Consider the following 24,831-nt stretch of genomic DNA (forward strand, 5'->3'; position numbering starts at 1 on the left):
CTGCTAACCATGGAAAAGGGTGGTAATGGGGCAAAGTCTTACAATTCAGATTCCAATAGTCTTAACAGTTTGCATAGTTTAGTGCTTGAAGCAAAGGTTTTTACTAGTTCATTCTTAATGCGTATATTGAGATGTGCTAGGCACCATCTACTTAATTCCCTTAGAAAGAATTCAGCAAGTGCCCTTATCTCTCTCTTCCTTTTCACCCACTGAATCTAGTCCTTTATCACCATTTGTCTATTCTCGCTTAAAAAAGTATTTAATCTGTACACCATCCCCGCTCCCTCTGTCATGCAGACCTCTCCAGCATCCTTTCCTTTGGTCTTCCTGACTCCGTCTTGCCCCGCCACGAATCTGTTTTCCACACTAGGGCAGGGGAATTTTTCTAAAACACAAATCTCCAGTTATTCTGAGGCTTAAGATTTTTCAACAAATCTCATTGCTTTCATAAGTCTAGACATGTTTATATGGCATCCACGCTGCTTATGCTCTGTCTCTGCCTCTTCTTCATCCTGATCTTCTAAACCCCCACCGCTCCTGAGCCCTCCCTAACCCTGTGCCTCCATTACTTGTTCCTTATTCATTAATTCAACAAGTGGTTACTAGGGAGCTGCTGTGTGCAGAGCACAGGGGATACCAAGGTGAATAAAGCAGAGAAAGCCGCAGTCTTGCAGGATTATATTCTAGGATAAAAGACCATGAGCAATTTCATATAATAGCAGATGATATGGAAAAAAATAAAGTCAGATAAGGCAATAGAGGTAATGGTGGTGCTTATTTAGATGGGTACTTAAGGCAAGCTCTGAGGAGGTGGTGTTGGAGCAGAGACCTGAATGATGTGAGGCGGTGAGCCTCAGAACTGCAGGGAGAACATTCTAGGCAAAGGAACGTTCTTGGCAATGCCAAGCCACAGAGGCAGCGACCAGCTTGGCATGTTTGAACATCAGAAAGAAAAGTCAGCATGCCTTGATGGAATGAATAGAATAGCCGATGAGTGTATAGTAGGCTTTTACTGAGTAACAAATGGTCACGAACTTGGTGCCTTACCGTACACATTACTCCCCACAGAGCTCAGCTGGGTTCTTGGTTACAGGTCTTAAACTGAAGATGTCAGCAGCTGTGTTCTCACCTGAGGCTCAGAGGAAGAATCTGCTTCCATAGTCATTCGGGTTGTTGGCAGAACCCAGTTCCTTGTAGCTGTGGGCCTGACATCTGCCCCCTGGCTGTCTGCTGGGGGGGTCAGTTCCCGTGTAGAGGCTGCCCAGAGTTCCATGCCACGGGCCTTGTCAGAGGCCATGTGGTCCCATCACGCTGTCCAGGCCCCCTTGTATTGCGCGTCAGGTCCACTTGGATGGTTGCCAGATCTTAATGTCAGCTCACCTGAGGTTTCCATCTACAAAACCCCTTCACAGCAATGCTGGGAATCCAGAGGATGAAGCTCTTGTTGGGAGACATCCTCAGAATTCCTCCTACCACAGGGAGGTTGGAGAGCTGCCAGGGACCATGCCAACCAGGGCCCCTGCTGAGGACTCCAGGGTTTTGTTCTGATCAGATGAGAGTTATTAGAGGATTTTAATTTGGGTAAGGATCATGCTGGCTGCTGTGGAGACGGTGGAGCTGGAAAGGTATTGCAGGCACCCTGGCAAGAGATGTTGGTGGCCTGGGTTAGAGCAGAGTTACTCCTGATTGCTCTGGTTTCCCAAGTGCACCACATCGTCCCGTGTCCCCATGTGTTGGCACACACTTCTCCCATTGCCTGGGTATTTCTCGTTACCACCTACCTCACAGCTGCTTCACCAGATGAGTTCCTACCCAGCCCTCAAACCTTAGCTCAAAGGTTGCCTGATAGGCCCCTTGATGGTGTTTCCTTTCCACTGATACCTACTTGAATTGTGCTGGGTCTGTTGACCTGTCTTCCCCACTTGCCTGCAGCTTCTCTGGGAACAGAGCCTTTGTCTTTGCTTCTTCTGTTTCCATTGTCTGGCCTACAGCATACCATGTTGCAGATGCTTGAAAATGTTTCTGGGATGAATGCAAGAATTATGGAGATATTGGGAATGAAGTAGACTCGCCACTGTTCTTGGGTTGCTCACCTTGTAGAGGAGCGGCCCTATATAAGTACAGTAGAATGAACCAGAATCCAAATACCATGCCATGTGCACCAAGGAGGGGTACCCACTCTGCAGATTACTAGTGTGCATGGGGCTCAAAGGGAACCTTTATTCTACTTTAGTCTACTCAGTCTCTTCAGAACAGTTAGATCTAGTTTCTCACATCTCTATTACATGAAAGAATCCTCTTATTACAAATGATTCTTCTTTGTTCTATCCAAAAGGACATTTGTTTGGCAACACTGTTAGCCATTAATTTATTCTATAATATTTAAAGAAGTCAAAACACTCATTCATTTAAAACATTCTATAATTTAAGACAGACTTAGGGTACTTAATTCCTCATCTGTCTTCCAAGCACTCAGGGAAGATCTGTTAGTGAAATTTTGCTTATATGTTCCAGATGGAGAACCTCTTAACTCAAAATAGCAAATGTGTAGATCAAGTGTCCTTTTAAGAGGGAGGAACTATTAACCTGGTTACTGATGAGAAACAAACTAACATAACAAATGCATCATTTCTATGATTCCCAACTATACGTCCCTCAGTATGAACTTTATTTAGAAACAGGACACTGGAAACACTGACTTAACTGCCGTAAACACAGTGTTGTTATTTAAAACGTAATCAACCTAAGAACAAAATAACAGGAGGGTCTAGTTTCAGTCTGCTGCTTTCCTTGGTCTGTGGACCGTGCACTGTAGGGCAGCGTGCCTGACAGAGGGGCTGTGGGTGCCTGCCAGCCTCAGCAGTTGTAAATAGAGATGCACAACACATCATGGATTCACAAGGGTGGGGATTCATAATTTGCATCAGCAAAAAAAAAAAAAAAAAAAAAAAAAATATATATATATATATATATATATAAAACTTTTCATTTTGATTGCCAAGTTCTTCTGTTTGTTTTCTAGTGATCTCTGTTGGAGAATATAAATCTGTGGCTTAGGGAGTGTTTGCTGCACAGACTTGTATGAATAATTGGATATTCTATTTCAAATTAGAGGCTGGGGCTACGGGGCCAACTGCTGTGTTTTCCAGCTCATATCTTCTTTTGGTTAGCTGGGATGAGGTGGCTGGCTGAGAAAGGAGACACACACTTCTGCATTCAAACATAATTTTAATTTAGTTCAAGGCAGTAACTTTGAAAGCTTTTGGATTTGTAACACACTCACTTGGTTTTGTTATACTCTCCTGTATTCCTTGCCTACCTGAAAAGGATAAGAACATGAGGATCCTCTAGGGGACTCCTGGGAGCCCTGAATTAGAATTTTAGGACAGTTAGAGTCCCCTCTGCTATTGTAGCAGAATGTACAAGGCTTCCTTAGCAGAGTTCATCTGGGGGCAGTGTCTAAAGGGGACTTCAGTTTTTTTTTTTTTTTTAAGATTTTATTTATTCATGACAGACACACAGAGAAGGAGAGAGAGGCAGAGACAGAGGCAGAGGGAGAAGCAGGCTCCAAGAAGGGAGCCCGACGCGGGACTCGATCCTGGGTCTCCAGGATCTGGCCCTGGGCTGAAGGCGGCGCTAAACCACTGAGCCACCTGGGCTGCCTGGGGACTTCAGTTTTATCCCTCACCAGAGACTCCCAGTTTCCTTCTCTTCTGCCCAGAGAAGTTTTTTTGTAGAGAATCAGAGGAACATAGGGGTACCCAGATGGCTCAGTTGGTTGGGGTCAACTCAGATCTTTATCTTAGGGTTGTGAGTTCAAGCCCTGTGTTGGGCTCTATGCTGGGTGTGGAGCCTACTTTTTTTAAAAAATAAAGAGGAACACAGGAGGTTCATCTAAGGTGGGAAGCATTTTGGAGGACACCCCAGGCTCTTTGATGCTGGGCTCTCTGGATGGGAGAGCACAGGCTGCCCTGCCTCTAGGAGATCCTGTCTCTGAGTGGGAACTGTGCTCATCAGCAGTGCTTCAGGAGCCACCCAGGCACAGCTCCTGGCCTGAGTCCATGTGGATTATCCCAGGTCTTCCCAAGAGAACTTGAAGGGGCTGTTCTGAGAGAGCTAGCTCAGAGAGTTTTCAGGTACATCTCTTGAGAAAGAAAGAAAGGAACATTTCAGCTTTCAAAGGTGAAAGGAAAAGGATTTTACAGCTAAATCTGGTGAGAAGAGTAGATCCTGGACAAAATTCTAAAAAGAATTTACTAAAAGAATGACATTTGGGCACCTAAAAAAAGGGGAATTAAAATGACAAACCATGACTATATGGTCTTGGTATTTGGCAAATATTTTCCCCAAAATGAATGAATGAATCTCAAGGAAAATATTTGAGAGTGTTAGCTGCCAGTGAAAAAATTCAAGCTTTCTTTCTTCCTTTTTTTTTTTTTAATGTTTTATTTATCTATTCATGAGAGGCACAGAGAGAGAGAGGCAAAGGCATAGGCAGAGGGAGAGGCAGGCTCCCCATGGGGACTCTGATAATGGGACTCGATCCCAGGAGCTGAGTTGAATGCAGATGCTCAACCACTGAACCACCCAGATGTCCCAAAATTCAAGCTTTCAACTGAAAATTAAAGTTTGGAAAACTGGTATCCTCCATGAGCTTGACACTTTCCAGTGCTTAACAACTTCTGATGAGATTAGTGATGATACTGACGAATGTGATTTTTTAAAATATTATAATGAAATGTGTCAAAATTTAGAATATCTATATAACTTGGTGAATCAGTATTTTCTAGGATAGGGGATACAGAATCACGCATGGACAAAAGCTCCAATCAAAGTGCAAGATAGGGGATCCCTGGGTGGCGCAGCGGTTTGGCGCCTGCCTTTGGCCCAGGGCGTGATCCTGGAGGCCCGGGATCGAGTCCCACGTCGGGCTCCCGGTGCAGGGAGCCTGCTTCTCCCTCTGCCTATGCCTCTGCCTCTCTCTCTCTCTGTATGACTATCATAGATAAATAAAAATTTAAAAAAAAAAAAAAGTGCAAGATAGATGCAGAAGAGTAACAGGTGTGGTCCAAGATGACACGTTGCAACTAATCTTTAAGAAACTACCACTTGTTTAGTGTTGGTATGAAGAATAGCCATAATTACCTGAAAGTCTAATGCAATACCCCTCCCTTTTCCAATTATATATCTATGTGAGCATGGACATTTTTTGAAACCACGACATATCAAAACAAACTGAATGGAGAAGCAGATATGAGAATTCAGCTGTCCTTTGACTAAGCCAGACATGAAAAAGATTTGTAAAAATATGAGACAGTGTCGCTCTTCTCACTAAATTTTTGCTATGAAAAAATATCTACTTATAATAATATTATTATCTTATATGTGATGGGTTTGTTTTTAAAATATCAATAAATGTTTTAAAAATGTGTTTAATTTCTAACATCAGTAATCAGTAGATATAACCCACGTGAACAAAAGCTCTTTGGAGTCCTCAGTAATTTAGAACATAAAGAGATCCTTGGACCAAAAACACTTGGGAACCTCTGATTTCAGGCCCCCATACTCATACTGTTTATCCATGCATTAAGCCATGTATGTATGAGTGTATATAATGCACATTTTTACATGTACATAAAAAAGAGAAATTTGAAGATGAGAACAGCATTTCAATGGTTCTAACATCTTTCTGTCCTCACAGGACCAGACCTCTGGGCCAGATGTTCAGCCTAAGACTAGATGGCTATAAGCCTGAAATATTAATTCACTAGAAAACCAGGGGTTTGGTGCACCTGGCTGGCTCAGTGGTTGAGCATCTGCCTTTGGCTCAGGTCGTGATCCTGGAGTCCTGGGATCGAATCCGCATCAGGTTCCCCACAGGGAGCCTGCTTCTCCCTCTGCCTATATCTCTGCCTCTCTGTATCTCTGAGGAGTGAATAAATAAAATATTTTAAGTAAACAATAAAAAAAAGAAAACCAGGAATTCAAGAACTTAAAAGGGAGCACAGCCAAAGTGCTGCTGACAGAGTTTTTAGTCACTAGCCAGGTGATTCCACAGATGCAAAGCCTGATGACATCAACATGGTGTCCAGGTGGCAGGAGAAGTGGAGCACACAGGCTCCAGGGCTTTGGGAAAAGATGCCTGATAAACGAACTTGAAGACAAAGTGTTTTAAGGCTTTGAAAGACTGGTTTATACCCCTCACCAGGGATGGTGAGTTTATGCTGTTCTCTGATCCTTTGGCACTAGAGGGACTCCTGAGAACTGCTCCACTGACATGGTGGGGAGCATCTTGGACACCAGCCTGCCTCTGCACAGGTGCCCCATGTGCTGCCCTGAATGGACAGTCACACCAAGCCAAGCATGGTTTCCACAAGATAGTAGTATCCTGTGGGGTTGGGACTCCTTGTGCTCTAGCAGTGACCAGAATTCTCTCTCAACCCAGGGAGAAGTGCTGCCATCTTGCAGGTCTCTCCATCACCAGGGAGGTGTCAAAGCCCACGAGTTTGGGGGTTGAGCCCAGCCTTGCAGAGGAAGCTGCTTGTTGGTAGGACTTCTGAGGCACCTGTTCTTTCTGTAGATAAACTAGACCCCTCTCCGTGGAGAAGACTCCTCTTACAGGCTTCAGAGCTATTCTGTCCTCAGAATGATGCCATCTCTGCAGGGATGTATTGAGTTTTTGAAGTTCAGGTCTCTGAAGGCAGCTGTCCTTTCACATCCTCTGTTGGGGGGCAGCTCGCTGTAACTCTGCAAGTACTGAAAATGGCCACTCTCATGTCTCCCCCTCCTCTCTTTTTCCCTGGTCGTTTCCCTTCCTTTCAGTAAGAAATCAGCCTCCCCAGTACCACCTGCTGCCGTTTACCTTTAACTGTCTGGTTAATCCCAATGTCATATTATGACAGACACCAGCAGACATTACATGGAAAGAGAACAGTATGGGGTGCCAAAGAAAATGAGGGTCAATTCTCTGCTAGACACCAGGGGTGGGTGGGTAGGTAATCGAGGCAGCAATTTAAAAAAAGAGAGAGAGAAGGGGAAGGGGTATCTGGGTGGCTCAGTCGGTTAAGCATTTGCCTTTGGCTTGGGTCATGATCCCAGAGTCCTGAGATGGAGCCCTACATCCGGCTCCCTGCTCAGTAGAGAGCCCGCTTCTCCCTCCCCCTCTGATGCTTCCCGTGCTTGTGTGCGCTCTCTCTCTCTCTCTCTCTCTCTCTCTGTCTCTCTCTGTCAAATAAATAAAATCTTAAAATAAAAAGGAAGATGTCGCCTAGAAGCAGAGCTGGGTATACAGACTCCATCTCCTGCCCCCAGGGCTGGGTGACTTCGGGCAGCCCCTGGGCCCACCTGAGCCTCCATTTTCTTTTGTCAGAGAGGGTGTGACGCTGCTGGGGTCCAGAGTACCCCTCATTTGGGCATCCAGTCCTGCTTTACACTCACCTCTATCCTCCTTGCTGGTCTGTGCTTCAGAATTTTAGTCTAATTTTTATGCTCAAGTGAATCTAGAATTACCACATGAAGTAGTCTAATGTTTGGAGCCTAAATGTGATAAGAAAGCATGTGGAGCTTCTAGGCGGATTATGGTGGTGTCCGACCCCCTTCCCCTACCCCCAACACACACCATGAAAGGAATCTGTGCTGTTCTGACTTCCTTATCTGTCTGCGGTGAGTACTGTCTGGGAGGTGGGCCCATCTTAATAATTTGAATGAACACAGTGAAATCATGTTGGATACGTTTCACTCAGTGCAAGAACGCATTCTTCCCAGTTGTTCTCATACTTATGTTTTCTCTTTCCAGGGATCAGCATCTTCTGGACCCAACTCTGGAATATGTGAAGGTAGGAAACAATATTTAACGTGGAATCAGGACCCTGTGTAATACATTTCCCATTTTTAACACAGCTTTGCCAAATAGTGCTGCAGTCTGGCCTGTGTAGGAAGCTGCTCAGATGGAAACAACCTGGGGTTTATTTGACTCTCTTAGGCCTTCAGTAACTTTTGCAGAGGGCTTATGGCATCCTATTCGAGGTCTATAGTCCTTTTCCACCTATCTAAAACCCTTAGGGCTAGATGGGTTTTAAAATTCAAGAATTTTTTTAGAAAGGTAATATCACGCACGTATATAACATCCTCAGCAGGATCTAGCTAGGGTCAGCACTCCAGACTCAAACTCATTATTTCAGCAGTGAGATGTAAGAATATTCACAGAACGTGGGATAAATAGACTACAAATGATTTTATGTAGCTCAGCTCATGCTTTACCACCAAATGACATCAGGTTTGTTTTGCTGCCAAATGACTGAAAATTTTTTAGTTTTTAGAGTGTTTTGGATTTTGGGAGATGGTAGATAATGAATTATGAACCTGTGTTTATCTTCAGTGGAGGACTGTAGACTCCCTGAGGTTTTCAGAGTTGGCCCTTCGTTCCCGACAGCCACTATCCTGTGTAGTGGCTCATCTAGGACCATGAGCCATGGCCACACGCTGCTTTCCAGTGGGACATTCACAGCTTCTAAATAGTCAATAATCCAAAACAGTGATTTCCTTCTGAGCAGAAAGAAAAGATGTTTTTCACACACACACACCCCATTTTTTTGGGGGGGGGGGAGGTGTATGCTTTATTTTATTTTTGAGAACGGCAATCTGGTACCTACTACAGAAAAGAGAACTCTGATTTGTCACCCTGAGTTTCTTGGATTTATGACAACATATATCCTTAATTTTTAGGAGAAGTCATGGGATGTGTTATAAGGTACTTGCCTCCTAGGAGCCACATTCCATCCTCATTATTTGGAGGGCAGTATTACAGTTTCAGAGTTTTTAGGCCTGTTGCTTTTTCATGTACCTGTTAGCATTCCTTCTCTCTTTTGGCCAGAGGATGGATGGTAGGGGAGAGACCTGTAGTAGAATCGCTTAATCACTTGAAATAGTCATAACAAAGCTTGTTGGAATGGAGGTGGGTATTATTTTTTCCTTTCATACCCAGTCTATGTCTGAACTGTAGTATTACTGCAGCAAATATATGGTCCTAAGCCAGGCGGCGGCTGCCATGTCAGAATCATGAGAGAACTTTATAAATGATGTCTGTGTGCCTCCTGGATGCATCCACCTATGTTTTTATGCAGGTTGTATGCTGCAAAGCATTAGGGAGGTGCTATTCCCAGAGACTTTGATTTGATTAGAGCACAACATAAAAAATGTGCCCTAGAATTAGGCAGTTTGTAAATCATAGCAGTTCTTTAGAGGCCACTCATGTCATGTTCCCGAAATTGGCTGTGTCCTGCTGCAGGCTCACTCAGGCTGTACTTAGCAAGCACAGATCGATCCTTCCCTTACTCAACTAACCTGGTTTTTCTTTCACAGTGTCTGAGCCCTTAAGATAATCTGGTGATGAATTCGAAAGCAAAACAGATTCTGGAATGATCTGTTTTAGTATTCTTTAAGCCATTGTGTCACATTCATGAATGTCAGTCATTCTGATTGAGTTGTGTTGAGTAAGAGGAAATATTGGGGTTCTCGGTGGTGGCTGTCTTGCTAGGCAGTCCTTGTTTTCCCCAGCAGTGAGATGTGATGGGACTGCTCTTGGTGGCTTGAGGGTATTTCTTCCCAGGACCTGTTGAGGTGTTCTGAGGGTCGCTCTGTTCCCAGCCTCGTCTGAATCTAGTCGGGGCTTTATAAATGAAGTTTCTGTATTCCTCCTGTATGCATCACACACACACACACACACACACACACACACACACACATATATATATATATACACATATATTCTTTCCCACTCTCCACTTTGCCCTTGGTTTGGAGGGATAGTTTGGGGATTTGTTGGGTAAATTCATTTGCTTCTATGGGCACTGAAGCTCTGAAAGCACATTCATGGAGGCCTTTGACTTCAAGGTCTAAATGGACTCAGGTGTCATGCTTCTTGGGCCAGAGCAGGCTCATCTAAGCATTTCTCAGACTTGGCTGCCCTCTCGAGCCTGGCTGATGAGTCCATGTCATGAAGGCCTTGTAAATCGGTGCCAGCTCCTGATCTAGTGATTCGGAGGGTGAGGGAAAATAATCAAGGGAGGTGAGATAGTTGTAGATAAACTGGGTTGCAGTTTGGCGCCCCCTGACTTTGAATGTTATTCCCTGTTATCCCCTGGTGCGCTTAATGCCTCTTGGGCATGTAGAAAAGTAGAGATTCTTGGTAAAATTCCTTACATCAGGTAGGGTCCCCTTCTGGTAGAGTCAGATTTATCAGCCTAAAAAAAAAAAAATCAAGATTCAGGGGAGCACATTTTTAGGGACCTCATAAGGAGAGGTGGTCTGACCTCTGTCTCAGGGTCTTCTCAGGGGTGGAAGCAGCCAGATGTGGCCAACAGACAGCAGTTCTCATCCTATGGAGAGCTCCAGTCCCAGGTCCCTCTCTGTCTTCCAATGCCTTCTCCTTCCCACCAGAGACTTCCTAACCTTCCTCACCTGGTTTTCCCAGTGCCCAGCAGAGAGAGAGAGAGGGAGAGAGAGAGATAGAGAGATCCATTGACCTGGGCCTGGCTTCGCCTCCCTGTGCCTGGGGAGTTAGGCACGGGGGAGGGGGTGGTCAGCGTGCGGGCCACTGGGGCTGCAGGACTGTGGCAGAGAGAGCTGGGTAGAGAATGAATCCAAAATTCTCTTCTGCCCAGTTTGTACTCCATGTCCTCCTAACACTCGATGCGGTTTGTGCACATTAATCCGGCGTGAAAGGGGACCTCGGCGGTTGCTAGGCTACCAGTAGCTGCCCTGCGCCGGGAATGGAGGAGCCCTGGGGCTGTCGGAGGCTTTTCCCTTCCTGCTGGGGCCCCCCAACAGCATCTAGACGCTACCCGCTGAATTCCAGGTTTGGACACAATACGAAAATTAAAGCAGCTCCAAACCAGCCAGAGGATGTTTTGGAATCTCATTCTCCACTGTTTCTGCCTCTTTAATTCTGTTAGAGAGGGGAGTTGTGTTTTTTTTTTTTCCTTTTGCCTGGTTTTTGGAGCCCTCGCTTTTCCCCACGTTTACCCCCACCCTCTCACAGTAGCTCAAAACATGATCATCTTGAAAGTCTGATTTTACCTGTAACAAAATGGAATTGATTCTCTTTTTCACTACACCGGAAAGAAAGCAATTCCTCCAAGTTAGGAAGCAGAGCCGACCAGCGCAGCTCCACCTTCCTGCTGCTCCTTAGTCATTAGTGACTTTGGTTAGTGGTGTACAGCTCTGGAATTCCTCTGCGTACCTAGCATACCTCACCAGAGATAAAAACTTTTTTTTTTTTTTTTTTAACAGAGGAAATAACTTTTGGAGGAAAAAGCCCAAGGCAAAATTGTGAAGAAGGCTTTGTCTTCTGGGCTGTTTTACTTGCTCACTGCTCCATTTGTTTTTTTTTCCCCCCCATATTTTTACCACCATTACAATGTATTTATTCAGGGTCTAGTATCTTAGGCTTGTGTCAGGTAACTGCTTAGAACATTTGATAAAATAATTATACTAAAATGTGAATAAATGATAATAGCTCAGTGTGCTAACCTTCCCCGATAGCATTCCCGTAGACTCCAGGTTATACAACTCCTGAAAACCCTCTGGGAGGGGGGCCCGGTCTGCCCACTCTGACTTTGGATTTGCTACCTTCTTTCTGTGGGTTCCATCTTCTCACTGGAACATCAGGGATGGGTTAACGTCCTTTGAATATTTTTAGGATCCTCTGTACCTTATATAGGCTGGAGGGAAAGTTTTTTTAGCGAGTAGGAAGGGGTTCTTAATCTATCAGTCTTGACCATCTATCACTATGACCAAAAGTGTCATATTGATTGGAACATGTGTTTCAGACATTAAGACCCAGGATGTGGGGATCCCTGGGTGGCTCAGTGGTTTAGCGCCTGCCTTCTGCCCAGGGCATGATCCTGGAGTCCCGGGATCGAGTTCCACATCGGGCTCCCTGTATGGAGCCTGCTTCTCCCTCTGCCTGTGTCTCTGCCTCTCTCTCTCTCTGTCTCTCATGAACAAATAAATAAAATTTAAAAAAGAAAAAAAAAAAAGACCAAGGATGTGAGAGCTAATAACTGCCCATACATCATATTACCTAAAAAAAATTGGGGATATATCTCAATACTCCTACATATGCTCTTATGATCTGTTATGCTTTCACTTTTGTAACCCCTTCTTGAACCTATGAAACTTACTTTCATTTTCACTGTATCATTCTTTTTATTCTTTTCCCGGGGCTACTTTAAGCTTTAAGAGTTGCCTTCCTCATACACTGAGTATTATAAATTTATGTTACTTCCTGTCCTTTCCCCTTTCATACTGAAGGTTCTAGTTCTTCCTAGCTTCTTCACAAACAAGCCTTACAACCCTTTTAATAAAGCATCTCTTTTCTGGGAATAGTTTAAAAAAAAAAAAAATATATATATATATATATATATATTTTAGGGGAGGTGGTGATTGGGGCAGAGCTGGGTGATGTTTCCTTTAAAAGGAATGTTTATTACAGGTTTTTCATTTTTAAATGCCCGTAAGAAGGATATATTGGAAAATAAAGTCAAGTAGAAAAGAAAATCGGGATGACTGTTTTTCAAATTAGCCAAGATGTAGGCAAGCCCATTTTCAGTGGCCAGGCTGTAAACAGCTCAATGCCCGCCTGTGGACAAAGGCCTGCTCTCCAGGCGACCGCAGTTAGCAAGTGTCAAGACGGAATGCAGCCTTTTGTCCCTGGTTAGCCTCCTAGTGAACAAATATCCTTTCTTTTGTCGTCAGCCTGGGTGGATTCTTGCTAGAACCACTTGCGAGCTTTTAGAAGATGATTTGCAGTTGCTGAGCTCCTTCGCAGGCTGCAGAGAAGGGACAGGACTGGAGAGGTTATCCTGAGTGGGGACTCGCACCTCACCCCGGAAGGCTCCTTCACCCCCCCACGCCCCCCAGTGCACATGAGCAGCTCCCGGCGCCAGGTGCCTTGGCAGTCGGCCCTTTATGGGGTTAATGCTCCAAAAGGCTCCTTTTGAGAGGGCCTTAGGGATAGGACAGGCCGCCCAAGGCTCATATCCCAGCAAGGCCGCTTCCTGAGGCCTCCTGAGGCCGGCCGCGGGCCACATTAGGTCACCCCAGCAGATTAAAAGAGAAGTAATTATGCGAATTCCAGCGCCCAGAAGTGCTTGTTAACAAGTGGTGGGAGAGGGGCTGTGGGGCTGCAGCCCTGCTTTGTGCTCCAGGTGGCCTTGTGCTCCAGGTGGCCTTGTGCTTCAGGTGACCTTGTGCTCCAGGTGGCCTGTGCTCCAGGTGATCTTGTGCTCCAGGTGACCTTATGCTCCAGGTGGCCTGTGCTCCAGGTGGCCTTGTGCTTCAGGTGACCTTGTGCTCCAGGTGACCTTGTGCTCCAGGTGGCCTTGTGCTCCAGGTGACCTTGTGCTCCAGGTGGCCTGTGCTCCAGGTGATCTTGTGCTCCAGGTGGCCGCAGCCTTGGTCACGGTCAAATAGCCGCCTCTGACCGAAGCCAGGCCGCTCTGAACTAGCTGCCTCCAAAGTCCTGAAAGGGACTCGCAAAGACAATGGCGCGCTGCACAGGCCGGGAGGTCTTAGCGAGGTCTGTGAACCAAAGAACCAAAGGCTGGCTCTGCAGCTTTTTCGCCGAGTGTGCATATCCCCAGCGCCTGTGCATATCCCCAGCGCCGCCAGCCCCGTGCCCGGATCCCTGGTGGTGTGGGCAGCACCCAGGGGGCAGCGAGGGAGGGACCCCCCCACCCCCCGCCGACCTCCCCACCCCCCATGAGGGAGGGCCCCCCTGTCCAACCTCCCCACCCCTGCCCCACGAGGGAGGGCTCCCCCCTCCCCTCCCTCTCCCAACGAAGGAGCCCCCCCCACGAGGGAGGGTCCTCCCCCGTCTGACCTCCCTCACCCTACCCCTCCAAAGAGGGAGGGCTCCCCCATCCTATCTCCCCTCTCCCCCTCCCCCAACGAGGGAGCCCCCCCAACTCCCCCCCCCCCCGCCGACCCCCCCACCCTACCGCCCCCCACGAGCGAGGGCTACCCCTGTCCTACCTCCCCCCCACACACACTCCTGGCAGGTCTTCTTGGGAGGGGTCACGTTACTGGGATTTAAAGACAAATTGCTGGGGATCCCTGGGTGGCTCAGCGGTTTGGCGCCTGCCTTTGGCCCAGGGCGCGATCCTGGAGACCCGGGATCGAATCCCACGTTGGGCTCCTGGTGCATGGAGCCTGCTTCTCCCTCTGCCTGTGTCTCTGCCTCTCTCTCTCTCTCTCTCTGTGACTATCATAAATAAATTAAAAAAAAAAAAAAAAAAAAGACAAATTGCTGAGGCCGGAAGAGTGGAGATGGAGCACAGCCCCTCATTCAGTAGAATCCTTTCCTGCAGGTCTTTGCAAAGGGGGTTGTATATAAAAAGTGAAATCTTATCGTGGAAATGGATGTTCATTTAAAAATCTATATGTGAACGTTTATAGTGACATTATTTACAATTGATAAAAACTGGAAACGGCTCAGATGCTCTTGAACTGGTGAATGGAAAAAACCGTAGGTGTACCCGTTCAACGGGGTAATAGCCTAAAAAGGAACGGACTCTCCCATAGGTCTAAAAACTTATTAACGACAGAAAACATCAGTGGTTGAAAAAGGGGTAGGGGAGAGGTTCCCTGCAAAAGGGAACAAAGGAACTTGTAGGATGATAGACCTTGATTATGGTTCTTTCAAAGCTCACAGGAGGTATAAAAGGGTGACTCTTACTGTATGTAAATTATACCTCAGTGACCTGCCTTTTTTTTTTTAAGGTTTTATTTTTTATTCATGAGAGACCCGCAGAGAAGGGCTGAGAAAGGCCTAGACACAGGCAGAGGGAGAAGCAGGCTCCCTGCAGGGAGCCCGATGCAGGACTGGATCCCAGGACCCTGGGATCATGACCTGAGCCAAAGGCAGATGCTCAACCACTGAGCCACCCAGATGCTTGGATCCTGACTTTTAAAAAGTGCACTAAAACATTATCATATTTTAGCCCTTAAGTGCTGCCACCCGTCTCAGGGAAATGTTTGCTTTTGAGAGGGCCCCCTCAGATTGCTGATCACATGGAGAAAGTGCTGAGCTTGTGGATATTTTCCTGCACTGACTCATTCAACAGATAGTTTTGAGCATATACCATGTGTTCGTGATTGCTCAGCAGAGTGAGGGTTGGGAGTCAAGAGTTATCGAGAGCCTAACCTTAGATAGCGGGCATGGAAAATCAGGGCAGGAAGCTAGAGGCCTTTTAGGGAATTAAGAGCCATTTTATTAGGTGAGTTGACAGCTCCTGGCAGACTTAACTGGAGGAGGTGAGGGAGAGGAAGCTAGGGGAGATTCCAGAGTTCATAGGAGTGCCTGGCATCTTGCCAGAAGCCGGTGAATATTTTAGGGGAGGACAGGAAACTTCCAGTTGGAGACCTCATTACCACAATGACATTAGGTTAATTGATGAGCATTTGGGGATGTCATTAGACTGGGAGGATCAGCAAACTACGACTGGAGACCAAATCTGACCTGCCACCTGTTACTGTATGGCCTACAAGCTAAAAATGCATTTTATACTTTAAATGTTTTTTTTTTAATCAAAAGAAGAATGTGAAAATTGTAAAATTCAGATTTCAACAGGCATAAAGGTTTATTGAAACAAATCACATCCATTCATTTACATATTACTGCTTTCTCACCATAACCATGGAGTTGAGTAGATCTGACAGGATGGGCAGCAGAGCCTGAACTATTTACTGTCTGGCCCTTTACAGAAGAGGTTTGCTGACTCCTGCTCTAGACTATATGCCTATACACTGTCCCTGTTTTACCTCCCAATAATGCCTAGTAGGCTTTCAGCAAAAATTTTCATGCTGACACTTTCATGGTGGTACCTTGCATCATTGACATCACTTTTATCTTGCCTGATGACACAGCAGTGAGTCCTTGTGCAGGTTGTGAGACCTTGTACCATCACAGAGATGATGCTATGGCAACACTGCACAGTTTGGATGCATCTCAGCACCTGGTGGGGTAGACCTGTCTGCTGTGAGCAGCGTCTCCCCACTGGGCCTGTCACATCTAACCTCCTCAGTTCTGCTGGCTGAAAAGGTATGTGGGGACAGCACAGGTGCTTGAATCCTGACTGTTCTTGCCTGGGGCTTGTCTGGATAATTTCCTCAGGCCAGATTGCTCTGCCAGTGCAGCCTGAGATGAGTTTTTTCCATGTCCCAAGTCAGAAGTAAATTTTCCCTGAGCCTCCTGAACTTGATAGTTTGAATCAAGGTCAAACCTTGGAGCCGCCCTCTAGAGGTGCGCTAATAAGGAGCCTTATCTAGCCTGTGAATGGAATAAGCCTAGATTCATAATTGTATTTTATGCTTCAACCTCCATCCCTGAGTGAAAGTAAGAGGACTCCTGAAATCCCAAGCAATGGGGGTGATGAGGTGGCAGAGAGATGGAAAAACTAACATGCAAGCAGGAATCAAAGCTGTGGTGTCTTCCTAGGCTCCATTTTACGATTGGACTTCAGAGCCTTCTGCATGTGGCCTGTCTACCTCTAACCTCATCATCTCCTGCCATCTGCCTTAGTCCCTATACTCCTTCCTACTGGCTTTTCCTACTGCTCAGGGTCTTTGCCTTTGCCTTGGCTTGGAAGTTTCTTTTGAAGTTAGGTGGTTTAAAGTGGGTTGAATTGTGTCCCCCCAAAAGATATAGGAAGTAGTACCTCCCCCCACCCCTAGTACCTATAAATGTGGCCTTATTTGGAGATAAGGTCTTTGCAAATATGATCACACTAGGATGATATCATACCATATTAGGATGGGTCTTGATCCAATGACTGGTATTCTTGTAAGAAGGGAGGAATTTGTGCACAGAGACACTGACACATGGGGAGAATGCCGTGTGACCAGAGAGGCAGAGGCAGCGGTTGATGTGTGCACAAGCCAGCAACACCAAGGATTACAGCCATCTTCAGCTAAGAAGAGGCAAGAAAGGCTTGTCCCTTGGTACCTTCACAGAGAATGTAGCTCTTGCCAACACCTTGATATTAGATGCCTAGCCTCCAGAACTGAGAGAATAAATTTCTGTTTTAAAGCCACCAAGTCTGTGGTACTTTGTTAGAGCAGCCCTAGGAAACTAACACAGATGCAAAGCCCTCTCATAGCCATTTCTTGGTTGGGTGACTTTGAGTAAGTTTCTGAAATTTTCTGGGGGTCAGTTTCCTTAACAGTAGATGGGAGAGAGGCACCTGGGTGGCTCAGTTGGTTAGGTGTCTGCCTTCGGCTCAGATCATGATCTCGGGGTCCTGGGATCGAGCCCTGAGTCAGGCTCCCTGCTCAGCTGGAGTCTACTTCTCTCTCTGCACCCACCCCCTTCTCTCTCTTTCAAAGGAATAAAATATTTTTAAAAACAACAACAGCAAAACCAGTGGATGGGAAAATGTAGGAATTAAATGATTTGATACATGTAAAGTTGTTAGCACAATGCCTGACATGTAGATAGCCCTCAGTAAATACTAATGTGGTAACTATCACCCTAGTTCTCTGTGTGGCTGATCCATTTGACTCAGATTTCATTGCTTCAGAGAGACCTTCCCTGAGCCACCTCCTAAAAGCTGCCCCACCAAGTCACTATCTCCTTACTCTGTATCTCATCCTTACAGCACTTGTCCCAAATTATATCTGTTTATTTAAAAACAACCCCCCAAAACCTCTTCTTATTAGGATGTGAGTTCTTGGGCAGCCCCGGTGGTGCAGTGGTTTAGCGCCGCCTGCAGCCCGGGGTGTGATCCTGGAGGCCCTGGGTTGAGTCCCACATCAGGCTCCCTGCATGGAGCCTGCTTCTCCCTCTGCCTGTGTCTCTGCCTCTCTCTCTCTCTCTCTCTCTCTCTCTCTGTGTCTCTCATGAATAAATAAATAAGATCTTAAAAAAAAAAAAAAAGAATGTGAGTTCTGAGGGCAAGGACCTGTTCTTTTCATCTTAATATTTAGTGCCTGGCTGACTAATGATCATATAACACCAGATGCAAAGGGCATTTAAATTGAGAGAAGGTTATTCTAAAGATTTTGAAGCTTCCCAAACCAAGTAAACCTTAAAAATTTTCCAGAAATTCTTCGGTGATTTTATTTAAGGAAAGAAAGAAAGTTCCTCGAACTAACCTCAGTCTACCTTCTCTTGCCAACCTGGTATAGGATAAAATTTATGGGGTGACTGTTATCACCTTAAGTACTCACACATTTAGGGAGAGGTATATACACTTTTTAAAGGTGTAGTTCTGGCAGCTTCTGGCTCAGACCTATCAGTTTCTCAGATCATGTCCTCAGATGGAGTCCCAGTAACTCTTCAGCTCCCAAATGGGAGGCCAGGCTTGTCGGACTCGTTTGTTGTTAAATTCTGCCCTCTAGTGGTAGTAATTTAAAAATGTCACCATAGTGCAGCATTTGGCTACAGTTTGGTCTTAAATATTCTGGGAGCTTTCCATATTAAATTATTAACATATTATAGTTACAACCTCAGAACTAAGGGCTGTGTTTAAAGTATGTAAAAAGGCAAGTGCCTTTTGTTGGCATTCTAAGACAGATTAAAATTGTTAATGCATTTTATTAATAGAGTGAATTGTCTCATATTCTTGGACAAAAAGCTCTAAGATGCTGTGACACTGTATGTGTGCAGATTCTGTGTGACAGGCACTGGCGTTGACCAGAAGTTTAGCCTGTGGTAGCCAAGAAGACCCCTTGGAAGAAGTTATATTTAAATTGTGATTTGACAGCTGAAAAAGAAATGGCCAGAAGAAAGCTGGTAAGTAGGTGTTGAGATTGCGTGTTAGAGATTGATGAGGAGAGCCCGTGCCTCTGGGGTCATGTGTGCCCAGGCTGAGTGGAAGAAGAGTTCACCTTTTTTTACCAAGGAACTGCTGTGAGGCCAGAGAGGCTGGAAGGGAGGGGGCAAGATAGTGGTAGAAGCTGATGTGAAAGAGTGGAAGTTTCTGGTGGGGGAAAGGGCAGATTGCATGGGTCTCATATGAAACTTTTGCAGTGTGAGGTGGGGAGCCATGTAAGGATGGCATTGGCTTTCATGTTGCTAGCAGAATTTGGTGGGGGCAAGGGTGGGAACAGGGAGAGGAGTTGGGAAGCCATGGTGACTATCTAGGTGAGACAGGATAGTTTGGACCCGTGACGACAAAATTGGTGATGAAGAAGGGGCATTCTGGTCTCCTATGGAGGCAGAGTCTTAAGGATTTCCTGCCGGATTGGGTGTGTATAGGAGCCCAGAGGAGCAAATCACAATATTGAAGAGGGGCACGTTGGTGGCTTAGTCGATTGAGCAGCTGACACTCTTGATATTGGCTCAGGTCATGATGTGGTTCTGGGATGGAGCCTGGCCCCAGGCTCTGCCCTCAGGGGTGGCGGTTGCTTGAGATGCTCCCTCTCCCTCACTTCCCTCCCCCTGTGCGAGCTCTCTCTGTCTCTCTCTCAAATCAGTAAATAAACAAAAAAAAAAAAACCCACTGGAGAGATGGCATTGCCTGCAACTCAGACAGCTTGGTGCACATTTGTGAGAATTTCTGTAAGAGACAAAACTAGGAGTAGAATGATTGAGTGTTGAGTAGTAAGTCAAAATTAACTTCCTGGCAGCTAGGGAGTTTTTATTCACATTTCTCTCAGTTTTCAAATTTTCTCTACGAGTGCTAGTGTTTTTATGGTAGAGTTATTTTTTAAAATAAAAGCAGCCCTCTATTAGTCTACTTTATAAATATGCAGAAAACTTACAGTTCAATCAAAATTATGTAAAACAAGTAGCTTAGGCATATTAGAGTAGAAGTTCTTAAACTGTTCGAACTCAAGACCCCTTTTCACTCTTTTATTTTTTTAGTAAAGATTTTATTTATTTATTCATGAGAGACACAGAGGTGGAGACATAGGCAGAGGGAGAAGCAGACTCCCCCTGGGTAACCTGATGCGGGACTCGATCCCAAGAACCCCAGAATCACACCTGGAGCCAAAGGTAGACAGACACTCAACCACTGAGCCACCCAGGCATCCCGACCCCTTTTCATTCTTAAAAACTATTGAAACCCCAAAGAGCTTTTATTATGTGAGTTTTAAGTCTTGGTTTATTGTATTAGAAATTAAAATATAAAAAAAATAAAATATCCAAATTTTTTAAAAATCCAAATTTTTAAATTTTTAGTTAACTCATTTAAAAATAACAGTAATTATTTTTTGTGAAAAATAATCATTTTCCAAAACGAAATTTGATGAGAAGAATGGCATTATTTTACACATTTACAAATCTCTTTAGACTCTGGTCTCATAGAACACACCCGTGTGTGATTTTGTATCACCATGCATTAGACGTTTAAGAAATACTGGTTTCCTGAGTTATGCAGATATTCAAAATGTTAGCATATTTCATTATACAGTATTAAAAACCCACTTTTATTTATACTTCATATCAGAAAAATCATATATTGGGAAATCTTCTGATTTTCAATCGAAAGCTCAGGTTTCATCATTGGCAACAAATCCTGTCAATTGTTCTGGAAGGGATAGGCCCACTTTGTTCCTTTTTTAGAAAATGCCTGCCAGACAAATACCCACATCTGAATAACCACAGTTTGTCAGACATTCTTTGAAGTAAAAATGGTGTTCCGTGAAAAAGCAGCGGGTTCAGCAGGCTATTGCTCTCCCTCAAGACAGCCGTTGTACTTGGGTCTGCCTGAGAAGGGCCTCGCGTGTGCTTCCTGTGTCATCACACGGAATACTAAAGAGAGACGTGGACTCAAGGGTCCAGCTGTGATCAAGCGAGTAATTCTTCCTGCTACATCAAGGATTTCTTAGGTGAAACTGGGGATTTTTTTAAAGACATACTTAAAACATTGTGTTTTCAGTATTTAAAAAATAAATTTAAAAAATGGTAGTTAAGAAATGCAGTGACCCCCAATCCAATGTGTGTCTCTCCTTTGCTTTGTGCTAAGGTCCTAGCAGTGTAACCCATCATCGCTTTCACCCTCTCTGTGGAAATGTAGACCCAGTGAAAAAGGCAAAAAAAATCGTCTCAGTATTGTCATGGAAATAGTTTTGGCCTCATGGATTCCCCCATAGCCCCCCTGGGCCCATAGGGTGTACTTTGGGGTTTTTCAGTTCATTTTGTTTTATTTTGTGGGTTTGTGTGTGTGTGTGTGTGTGTGTGTGCGTGTGTGTGCATGTGCACAGGCAAAAAGGTGGTTTTATTACAGCACTGGAGCAGGACCCTTGGGCAGAAAGAGCTGCCTAGACTGCACTTTGAACACGCTGTCCGAGAGGGTCTTCTACTTAAGAACTGTCAGAAAGCTGTAAAACCATCATCTCCTGTTTACCTAAATCCATATTTTTTTCTCTAGCTAAGTAGAGTTTTGTTTTTAAACAATAACATCTACATTTAAAAATACTGATTGTTTGGGCAGCCCCCGTGGCCCAGCGGTTTAGCGCCTGCCTTCAGCCCAGGGTGCGATCCTGGAGACCCGGGATCGAGTCCCACGTTGGGCTCCCTGCATGGAGCCTGCCTCTCTCTCTCTTTGTATTTGTCGTGAATAAATAAAATCTTTAAAAAAAAATACTGACTGCTTGACAGAAGAAACATTAAATTTTCATTTAAAAATAAGAAAAGACTGAGAATCTATCCTAGAAATAAGGGCCTGTTCTTTACAATTGAGTGGATTGTGAGGCCTCCGTAAATACTAACTCTGTTTCCTGCGATCGAGTTGCTCATTATATACTGTGAGGAGCTGGTCCAGAAGCAGTTGCTGTTCTGCCCTGATTGCTTTATATTAAAACTGTGAAAACCCAAAGCTTGGTGAGGCCAAGGTCTGGTTTATGGCAGAGATGCTCAGCTCGGATGCAAAAGTGCAGTCAAGGGATAAATTTACTTGAGGCAGGCTGAAAATGAACATTCTCCTGGTCCTTAAGCTTTTATTAATTGCCACCACATTTGCCCATTCTGTGCTCCCAGTGTGGATTAGCTGGCTGAGCTCCATCCGTCCTTTATGTCAGTGAAGATAAGGATGTGTCAGACCCTGGGAACAAGAACATGCTGTTTGGCCCTTCGAGGCAATTTCCTTTTGAGTCCCAGCTCTCTCCAGATGGCATCTAATTGTTTCTTGAATGACCTCAGTGTCCAGGCTGCAGGAACCTGGTCTGAGAGGCCATTTCACATATTTATTAGCCTGTGGATGAGAACTTAACTACATAAAGCCCCCATTCACACTCTCAAAAGAGTGTTTTGTTCAGAAGCAATGATGAAGCTGATGGACTGTTTCCTGTGACCACCAGTCTCCAATTGGATTCTCATTTTTCCCAGGCCCAGGTGGGTGGTTTTTTTTGAAGCATCTGAGTCCATCATAGCTAACTGAGTCCATCATGGCCCATTCTCCTCCCCTCTGCCTTCTCTGGAACGAGCCCAGGCAGGACAGGGCTGCATCCTCTTACTTCCTGGTTTGCAGAGTACTCAAGGATTGCTCATGCAAGGTCGTAGGAGTCGGGAGTCACCTGTTCTGGGAATCCAGGTAGCTCACAGTCAAGAGTGAGGAAGGGACCAGTCCTAATTCAGCTGCAGGGATGGCAAGCCTCGTTCCCCCAGCGAGGTTCATAACCCTTGGTGGCAAGTCATGTCTTTGGCCCCTGTGTTTCTGAACTATTTTTGGGGAGGAGGTACCCTGTCTTTTTACAAATGGGATGAATAAGAACTGTATCTAGAAATACGTATGTGATCTAATTGTGCATCTTATTTCCAAGGGGTTTGCAGACCCAGATTGACAAACCCCACACTTTCTCCAAACGTTCGCTAGTCCCTCTCCTGTTCGGGCATGGGCCCCAATCGTTCTGGGCATTGGAGTGTTGCCAATGAATAAGACAATGAATAAGTCCTGAAGCAAACAAAGACACATATCACTTTAATGAGTGCTTCAATAGCCAGATGTTGGAGCTGGGGCCCCTTGCTGGGTTAAATAAAGCAATAGCGGTAGGTGAAGGAAGTCCCACAGGGCCACACAGACTGAGAACAGGGCTTCCAGTCTCCTTCTGGGCTATGTCTACCTAAGTAAGGAACTTGGGAAGATCTGAATATATTTCGAGGGTGATGCTAATTTTCTTTTCTTTGACCTACAAAGAAGTCCTGAAAGTTGCCCTCCCAGGTGGTCAGTTGTAGCTGGTCAAGTCCACCTGGCCTTAAATAAGGGAATGGCTCAGTACCTGTGGATCAGGTCCTCTGTGCTTCCACAAAACACAATAGCCTTTGAAAATATCCTTCAGGAACTTAAGAGGGTGCTGTTGCCCACATGAGCAGGGTTGAATGAGCCATTTGTTAGTGGTTTCCCCTAGCTCCCACACCCTAGTGCTGGGTGTGGGAGCAAAACTCACACCTACGTTCAGTGGCACAGGACATTCCAACTCTGTGAGTCCCTCTCCCCTTCCCTAGAGGCAAATTCATGTCTGCTGCTTCCATGAGAACTGAAGGCAACTCAATTCTTTAATGGAACATCCTTGCAGTAGGCTGTGAAGTACCATTAATTTCCACCCATTACTGAAACATGAAGGAACAGCCTTGTTATTAATGGCTGTGCCTTGTACGTGTTTTCATGTAACATCAGTTTATGTTGGTTCTTTTTGAGCACTTCTCAGGTGTGGAGATCATCTCTCACACTGTGAACTCCAGTAGAGCCCAACACAATGCCTTCAGTCTTGATCTCAAGTTTTGCTTCATCTCACATTGGTCAGGTAAACTCTCAAACGGATGATGTGGGCTAGGGACGTGCCCCCTGGGAAGGACAGGGGTAGAGTACCTGGCTTGTTGTCTATTCTGGAAGAGGAAGACCTGTCCAGACTCTCAGTCCTTTCATCTGCTTCTCAGCACATTGGCTACATTCACTCTGGTCACTTTGTTGTATAGGGGCACATGGCCGTAGGCTGCCCTAGTTTATCATCTTCAAGTTTATGGCCCAGGGGGCAAAGGGGATCTCTCCCTCTGCTCTGGTTTGAAAAATCCCAGGGAAAGACTCTGACTGGTCTAACTTAGGTCCCACGTCCATTCAGTGTTCAGAATTCTGATTAGCTCACACATCCAAAACAAGTATGAATGCACATGCCACAGGGTAAAGCTTTTAAATGTAATAACCACTATCTACTATTTACATTATTTCCCCCTCTGAATTTTCATGATCAGAAATATAGTGATTTCTAGTTGTCCCTGTCTACTTAGGGTACAAATGGGAAATATGCTAATACCAGTTATAGGTTTTTGCAGAGAGATTTTCTATTTGGCCTTTTCAGACCCTGTACTCATCTTTCTCTAGTTTATTTCCTACATGCTGGATACTCCTTGCCTCCCAGTTTGTCAGATCCATGCTGTTTACAGAGATCATGGGTAGTGGAGCAGACAGGCTGTGGATTCCCCTTACAGCTCGGCCTTGGAGAAATTCCCACATCTGCTGTCACAAGTAGCCTGACCCTGAGGCTCCCCGGGTGTTCTTAGAGATTGGTGCAGGTGGGTTCCTGCTACTCTTGGTAACTCCCTTCCTCTCTCCTCCCTCCCACTTCTCTGGGTACATACTGCAAGAGCAGGGATCGTATTGTCCTTTGATTCATTGACGAAAGGAGCCCATTGTCCCACCTTGGGCACCAGGAGTGTTGACCATCTGGATATCACCTCTGTAGGTGGCATTGTGCTTAGCACCGACTACTTTAGGAAGTGAAGGAACTGGCCGGTGATCAATATGATCCTGCCCATGCAACACACGGTGTGAGTCGGGCTTTTCCTGTAGAGAAATATACCTAGATGATGTTTCCATATGCGCAGAGGCA

At 45.4% G+C, this 24,831-nt stretch overlaps 1 protein-coding gene across 14 annotated transcripts in view; it reads left to right on the forward strand.

Moving 5' to 3' along the window:
• Positions 1 to 24,831, forward strand: part of BCAR3 (BCAR3 adaptor protein, NSP family member) — a 242,911-nt gene that overhangs the window by 158,050 nt on the left and 60,030 nt on the right. For all 14 annotated transcript variants that reach the window (XM_072754584.1, XM_072754585.1, XM_072754582.1 and 11 more), the window contains one exon: positions 7,796 to 7,835. In XM_072754584.1, coding sequence (XP_072610685.1) covers positions 7,796 to 7,835 — 40 coding nt within the window. The remainder of the gene's footprint in view (positions 1 to 7,795; positions 7,836 to 24,831) is intronic.

Source organism: Vulpes vulpes, chromosome 3 (assembly GCF_048418805.1).
Source record: "Vulpes vulpes isolate BD-2025 chromosome 3, VulVul3, whole genome shotgun sequence".
NCBI classification, from domain to species: Eukaryota; Metazoa; Chordata; class Mammalia; order Carnivora; family Canidae; genus Vulpes; species Vulpes vulpes.